At 33.2% G+C, this 7,483-nt stretch overlaps 1 protein-coding gene and 1 non-coding gene across 3 annotated transcripts; both read left to right on the top strand.

Moving 5' to 3' along the window:
- The first annotated feature begins 75 nt into the window (after positions 1 to 75).
- Trnac-gca lies at positions 76 to 147 on the top strand. Its single transcript has one exon. It is a non-coding gene; the product is annotated as a tRNA-Cys (tRNA).
- A 470-nt stretch (positions 148 to 617) lies between these two features.
- On the top strand, positions 618 to 2,359 carry LOC122536652 (protein YIF1B). Of its 2 annotated transcripts, none has more exons than XM_043669153.1 (4): positions 618 to 837; positions 1,136 to 1,239; positions 1,315 to 1,632; positions 1,702 to 2,359. In XM_043669153.1, exons 1-4 carry the CDS (start codon positions 807 to 809, stop codon positions 2,230 to 2,232), a joined length of 984 nt encoding a protein of 327 aa, XP_043525088.1. In that variant the 5' UTR covers positions 618 to 806; the 3' UTR covers positions 2,233 to 2,359. The 2 variants fall into 2 exon arrangements, with proteins under 2 accessions (XP_043525088.1, XP_043525087.1); XM_043669152.1 differs by having other exon boundaries at positions 1,312 to 1,632.
- The last annotated feature ends 5,124 nt before the right edge of the window (positions 2,360 to 7,483 follow it).

Genomic DNA, 7,483 nt, shown 5'->3' with positions numbered 1-7,483 from the left:
ATAACTATATTTGTAAATAAGATATATTTATACAGCACTGCAATTAATAAAACTACTAAAAAACACATTGTAACAGGGGGTATAGCTCAGTGGTAGAGCATTCGACTGCAGATCGAGAGGTCCCCGGTTCAAACCCGGGTGCCCCCTGAGCGTTTATTTTTTATTTTAAATTTAATTTTTTTAATTGATATTCCTGTTATATATTATAAGATATTATACTTGCATTTTGTTACACACGATATTATATGCAAAGATATTTATTAATTCACGTAATATGATAAAAACTACATTATCAATCAACTATGAAAACGTTATATGTTTTTATAGATGTATATTTTGAATTATATATTTAACTAATTTTTTGAAAATATTTGATAATTTTTTATAATTTTTTGATATTTTTTGTAATATGTAAAATAGAAAATTTTTATTTTCTTTTTTTTTTAATATTAAGTTTAATCGGTAAATTGATTAAACATACAAGAATAAGCAATTTTTACGAGAAATTTTATTCAAAGAATTATTTTTATACTTATGCAAATTCAATTATTTAAGTCGTAAAATTCATAGTGTAAATTATTATTTTAATTAGAATAAATTAAAAACAGCTGCTGCAGAATGATAAAATCACTATATATCAAGAGTGGGAGTATTCGCAACGAATGACGGAGTATAGGGACGTGTAGCATGAATTGTTTTTATGTTTCTTTGTGAAAATAATCGGGTCTCAGCCCGCAAGTTATAGAATTTTCATTAGTATCTGGTATTTTTGAATAAGCAATTCAAGAAATTCAATTAAAAAAATCATGAATTATAATCATTCAAGCCCACGACGAGGTAAGTTTGTTGATTTATAAATGTTTAATTTTTTTAATCCATATCTATTCGAAGGTAAGATTTAACGACGTAATGATTTAACCTTAATAAAAAGGAAGCCAATATTTGCTTATATATTTTTATATTTTCTTAAAGAACCTGGTAAGATACAACATAATATTATGAAATATTACATTGAGGTTATGATTCCTTGAAGACTACCATACTCAATAGCCTTTTAACCTTTATATTGAAATAGTTATGTTTTTATTATAATAATATCTGCTATAATGTAATTTAAATGAAAAATTTCCAACAGGAAAGCCAAAGAGATTAATTGATCCATCTGCTGGTTTATCTGCATCAACACCAATGCCAATGCAAATGCCAATGCCTCAAAGTCCTTATATGTATAACCAGCAGGTAAAGTTTAACAGATATAGTTATTACAACTTGTTATAGTATATGAGAAATCTGAGTTTTTCCTTTATCTAGCAAATTCCTATGGATAATGGTATGGCACCTGAATATGGATTTAAGCCTCAGCCATATGGATATACTTCACCACCAATGCAACATTATCAGCCTCCTGAAAATCTTGGTGACGATTATGCATCACCACAATTTGCTACGCAATTATTGACACAGCCAATGGTTACAAACATGGCTGTACAATATGGAAATGCTTTGGTCGGATCTGGAAAACAGCAATTTGAAAGATATGTGCCAGTTTCAGCTTTGAAATACTATTTTGCTGTTGACACCAACTATGTTATTGCGAAGCTAGCTCTGTTGTTTTTCCCGTTCGCGCATAAAGTAAGTTCTTGACTTTAGTAAATGGAGCCTAATTGTGAAATAGAAGTAAATGATTAATTATTTTAACAGGACTGGTCTGTGAAGTATGAACAAGATGCTCCACTTCAACCACGTTTTGAAACAAATGCACCAGACATGTATATTCCAACAATGGCATTTTTGACATATGTAGTTTCAGCTGTATTAGTTTCAGGAACTCAGGAACGTTTTACCCCAGAACAGTTAAGTATTTTGGCTAGTACTGCTCTTGCGTGGGGAGTTATAGAATTAATCGTGCACATTGTAACTCTTTATGTGATGAACCTTGAAACGAGTCTTTCAACATTAGATTTATTAGCTTACTGTGGTTACAAATACGTCGGTATGAATGCAGCCCTGTTGATTTCATTAGTATTTCGAAAATTTGGCTATTATCTAGTGTGGTTGTACTGCAGTGCGTCTTTAGCATTTTTCCTAATGCGGTCGTTGAAATTAAGAGTCATTCCACAAAACCATAGCCCGTACACAGCTTCTGGCAATAAAAGGAGACTCTACTTCATATTATTTGTAGCAGCTATTCAACCTGTACTAATGTGGTGGTTATCGTATCACTTGGTTTAAGTAATAATCACACAGAAAAAAAAATTGAAAATGCGTTTCAATGAGAAACGAAATATGTACGAGGTATATTTATTTGATTATTCATACATCGTATGTGCATTTTTGTAATAAAAATCCCTTCCAAATATTTTCAGTTATTTATTAAACGAACCTACTGTTTAATGCAGAATCTTGTTACTTTAGTGTAAATTAATTTACAAATTTAGTTTTTGAATAGATCTAGTCTCGTGATATTTATTAATCGATATTAAACAATTTTAAGTGAATTTTAACCCAAGAAATGTTATCGGCCGAGCGATTACCTAGCAGGCGCCACTTCCACGTAACTTGCGCGTTCGTTTACTTCGTTTATCCGCCGAAAGGTGTCTTCGTACTTTTCCGTAACCGCTCGTCGATTCGTGAAACGGTCGTTCGTATGGCGCCACGAGCGGGATTAGTCAGTCAGTCAGCCGCGAGCCGCTGAAGGTGTAGTGAGTGTTTTTGGGGGCCGACGGGCCAAAAAATGGCGGAGCGTACGAAGACGACAGCCCCGGCCACCCGGCCCGTTCCCATGAAGCTGTTTGCCTCCTGGGAAGTGGATTGCACTGCACCGAACTGTATACCCAGGTAATCGATAATTGATTGTTAATTCTTTCGCACAGCTTCCGTGTTACGCGCCGATATTCGCGTTGTAACGTCGCGTTGTCACTTGGTGGACGCCAGACACTCGACGGACATTCACACGCCCTTTTTTTCACGATCGCTCGCGTTTTTCTGTTCGCACCCTTGCCCCAGGGGCACCGGTGTTCGCGCGCTGCCCCGACCTCGCGTCGGACCAACGTGTTTCTTTTATAACATACACCAGTTAGGTTATTTGGGATGCGTGTCAGGTTGGGACTGCGTGGCGCGCTCTGCCCATTGTAGGATGCTAGCTGTCAATCGGATGTGACAGATCACCGAACGTGCGTGCATCGTAATCTCTCGATCTTCACAGTGGTTTTATTTCACCGATACTCGGTCGATATCGTTTCGATACCGGCGATTCTCCATTTTTTTTTTTCTTCGTTTGTTCGTATCCACGGTTCGGTTCGAAAAGTAAATAAAAAAAGATCGAACACGGAAAGCGAGAGAAAGAAAGAGAGAGAGAGAGAGAGAGAGAGAGAAAGTGAGTGCGAGAAAAAGAGAGAGAAACAAAAGGAAAGTTCAAAGTTTTGCCCGAGTCCATGAGCGACATTGCTACCGTGGAAGAATTGTTGCGACGTTGTAAGTCGTGGTAGATGCTTAGGCGCGAACGAATAAACAAGTCAAACAAACAGCCGTGTGCCGATTGTGCGTGTACACGCTCGTTAGGTTAGAGTGTGTTTCGCCAAACTTGTTCTCGCTGTCGTGCACTAGGATATCGTGTTCGAATGTCATGGTTGTCCGTTTTCACGGGCGAGTTAATTCGACCTTAGCCACCGTTTCACAATGTAACGTTTCACTGAATCTTTTTTTTTCTTCGTTACGTGTTTTTATACGCTGATGGGCATTCGAAAGTAAACAGAAGCCTCCATTCACATAGTGTACACGTAATGCGCAATTAAATTGATACATATTCAATTGGAATTGAATCAACCTCCATACGAGATTCTCGTAAAAATCTTCCATCGAAGAAATCAAAATTCGTATCTACGATCTACGATCCCTTTTTTTCTATAGACATTTTACAAGAAATTACACGATTCGCAGAAATATATATTATAACATATATCTTTACACGAGTATAAATGAAGGTTATTCATTCGTAAATATTATTTCTTTTATAATTTAAATGAAGAATTTAAATTATATTCAAATTAATATTTTATATATTAAAAGTATTTTTAATTATATAAAATATTAATTTGAATATAATTTAAATTCTTCATTTAAATTATAAAAGAAATAATGTTCGAATTAATATTTTATATATGTATTGAAATCTGTTATATATGTATTGAAATGTATGCTGAATTGCTCTAATTCGTTCCACGGCGACAAACGAAGTGTACAATTTAAAATTAGTTTTGAAATTTAATTTTCATCCGAGCTCGCGCGACTATTTCTTTTGATCGGCATTGAGGTTTTAATTAAATGGTCTAGAGAAATTTTATTTAAACATTGTGAATTGTTTCGTTGAATTTTGACGAAATTCATGTTGTCGTTTCGTGAAACTTCCCCGTACGTTTTCGTACGAAAAAATATTAACGTTCATTTGCAAAAGTGTGCCTCAATTATGTTAATGGAGGGGACATTTTAATTTCACACCAATTCGCGCGCAAACTTCATTGCGACAGTAGTTCAGATTAACTGTGTTATGTGTGTTCTTAATTCGAAAGCTTCACTTGGAAATTTGATTACGAAGAATATTTCAAAAAATTTTTAAAAATCCCTGGAAATATAGACATGCAGAATTTTTTTTATTTTCGAGAATATAATTTTTGAGCCTGAAGTTTGAATATTTTGCAGTTGTCGTTAAATAGTTGCAGGATAAAAATTAATAATAGAAAAGTACGTACAGTCTTAGAATCGTAACTAAAACGGAAATTCAGATTAAATATTACACGTAACTATTTTAAGATTGCACAGTTATATTTTGCAAAAGGGATTAAATAAAAAACCGCATTTTTATAAATTTATGAAAGATTTTGCGTGAAAAGCTATTCTGTGCTGACGATATGAAATGTTTTTTTTTTTTCTTTCGAACGTGAAATTCAAAAAATCTTAAATTTAGTGGAATTTCCAATAATACTGAATTATTCAGAAAGTAGAATTTTTGATCGTGAAGATATATTCGTTGCAAATATTTGTTGTGAAATATTGTTTTATATAATGCGCGAATCCAAGAAAATAATCCAAGATTATTGAATAATCATTGGTGTTGTTTTTCAACGAGGCAGCCGTGAATTTCACGTATCGACGGAGGTTAAAATTACTGTTATTTATCTGAATTATTTTTACCTTTACGTAACTTTTTTTGATGTCAAAAATTTCAACATATTTAGGAATACGTAAAAATTATTTGAAAGGAATTTCATAACTCAAAGAAAATTTGAAGTTTCGTGGAAATATCATGATTCAGTGAACGATAAAAATCACATTCACGTGTCGTACTATTATATATTATAGTTAGTTAATTTATATAATTACTTTTATAATTCGTCAGTTGATAATTAACATTGAATCGTCGAGTCGTGTCGAGCGTATTTTAATTTCAGTTTTTCGTATAAACTCTCCTTGGAAGGTTGTACGATATCTTCAAGGTGGTTCGTTTCACATGATGTATTTTGGACGTCGGGATAATCGATCGAAGATATCCAATAACTTAGTAATTTAACTACATGATATCCGGCTGTTACAGATCTTATTGCCTTCGCGATAAAGGCGTTCTTATTGCGTATCAATCACTTCATCCTGCCAGTTTGTTAAGACGTAATTTATATCTGCGTAATTGCGTCTAGTTTACTCTTTCATTCGACACTGTATATATATATATCTGTATAAATCTGCGCCGTACATAAGTGATGTATTATTCACCGTGCCTCTTCTTTGCTGTTCTATTCTGCTTTCTTTATAAATACCAGCGTTTACACGAAGGAGATAAGACGAAAAATTTTATTTCGTTCGTAGGAGAAAGTTATTTAGAATAAATTCATTAATCCTTGAGCTAGATATTGTCAGTTTTATCAGGTTGTTGTCTCTCGAGAAATCTCGATGAAAATGGAATAAATCCAGTAGGAAAAGTTATCATAAATAATACATCGTACTGAGAAAAGCGTAAGTTGGTTAGAAAAAGTCGGATGTTCTTTTTAAATTCAAGTATAAGATCACATCGATCTCTAAATAGGGTTTAGTTGACTAGTGGATTTTCGTGCATTTTTACATTTTTTGGAGCGTAATTAGAGAATTTAATATAGAATTACATTAAATATTAGATATTACTGTAGAAAAATATTATAATAAATATTCTACTTTGGATATTACACATTGCATGTCCGTATCTTCCAATTTCCCACAATGCATAAAAATCCGCAACTTAGTTATTAGCTTTAGTTATTTCTAGTTTTTGGAGGAAATTTTAAGAAGTTTCAGTAGTTGTTGAATTTCTTTTTGAAAAATTTTTAATGTGTTCTTTCAACTAAGAATTTAATGCGAGAAAATATATAAGGCAGTCGACAGAATGCATCGTGTCGGACGCGTTACAAATTGTGTCGTTTGTATAATTAATTTTGCATAAAGTGAACTTTCCTCTGTATTACTATAATTAATTAAACGCATCGTCGCCGTTCATTCAGTTTAGAGAATTATTCATTTCCACGCGTAATATACGTGATATGCATATTATAAATTAATAATATCATTGTACAATATCGTATCATAAATTATTATTATTTACTACTTCAATATATCGCTTGGTACGTTTAATTTACACGTGATAACGCAAGAAACCTTCGAAGATATCGATTAGTTTGTTCGGGTAGTCGATTCTTCAATTATTTATACGAGTTTTGATCTCTAGATTTAATCCTTTGTCGTTTTAATTGATACTCTGTTTAAATTACTCGAGAACATAGATTGCAGTTATCTTCGGTCGAATAAATCGTCGATACGTCAAGTTTCGCCAATGTTTCGTAAGATCTACGAAGTATTATTTGCTCTGCTTTGTGGCAAATGCAGAATAGTCGTAATGAACGTGGTCCACCTGTTGGTTTCCAACAGATGCGGGTGCTTGCCGTTTAAACAAGCTAACTGAAACGACGAAACATACATTTGCTCTGGAAATCGTCTCGTGAATCGTTGCAATTTCAAAGCGCGGACGGACGGTGAGGCGAGTTGAGTAGAAGGTTTCGGCATCGGTCAAATAACTGTCAGGTGAACGAAGCAGGTTGAATATTTCTTAAGGATTTGTTGAGGGGGATATTTTTAAAATTATTTCTTTTTTTTTTTTTTTTTTTTTTTTTTTTTTTACGTGTGATATTTAAAATCAAGGGAAAGATTCTTTCTTGCGATCTTCATTTATTATTCGATAACTGGAGATAGTGATACGCATGTTAAATAAGAAAATACTAGAAGAATTTCCAATTGGAAAAATTTCAAAATTTACGAGTAGCTTAAAAAAAAAAAAGAAATGGAGATAATTGGCTAGTGTCACAAAATTAAAAACATAATTACGAAAATGCTAACAGTTTGTTGCCAAGTCTCTTCAAAATTTAAAGTTAAAAATTCCTATTTCGTTCGATTTTCCAACGATTTA

Source organism: Frieseomelitta varia, unplaced genomic scaffold (assembly GCF_011392965.1).
Source record: "Frieseomelitta varia isolate USP_RPSP 00005682 unplaced genomic scaffold, Fvar_1.2 scaffold_860, whole genome shotgun sequence".
Taxonomy (NCBI): Eukaryota; Metazoa; Arthropoda; class Insecta; order Hymenoptera; family Apidae; genus Frieseomelitta; species Frieseomelitta varia.
Note: the sequence above shows the minus strand (reverse complement) of the source record. Positions and strands in the feature narration are given on the sequence as shown.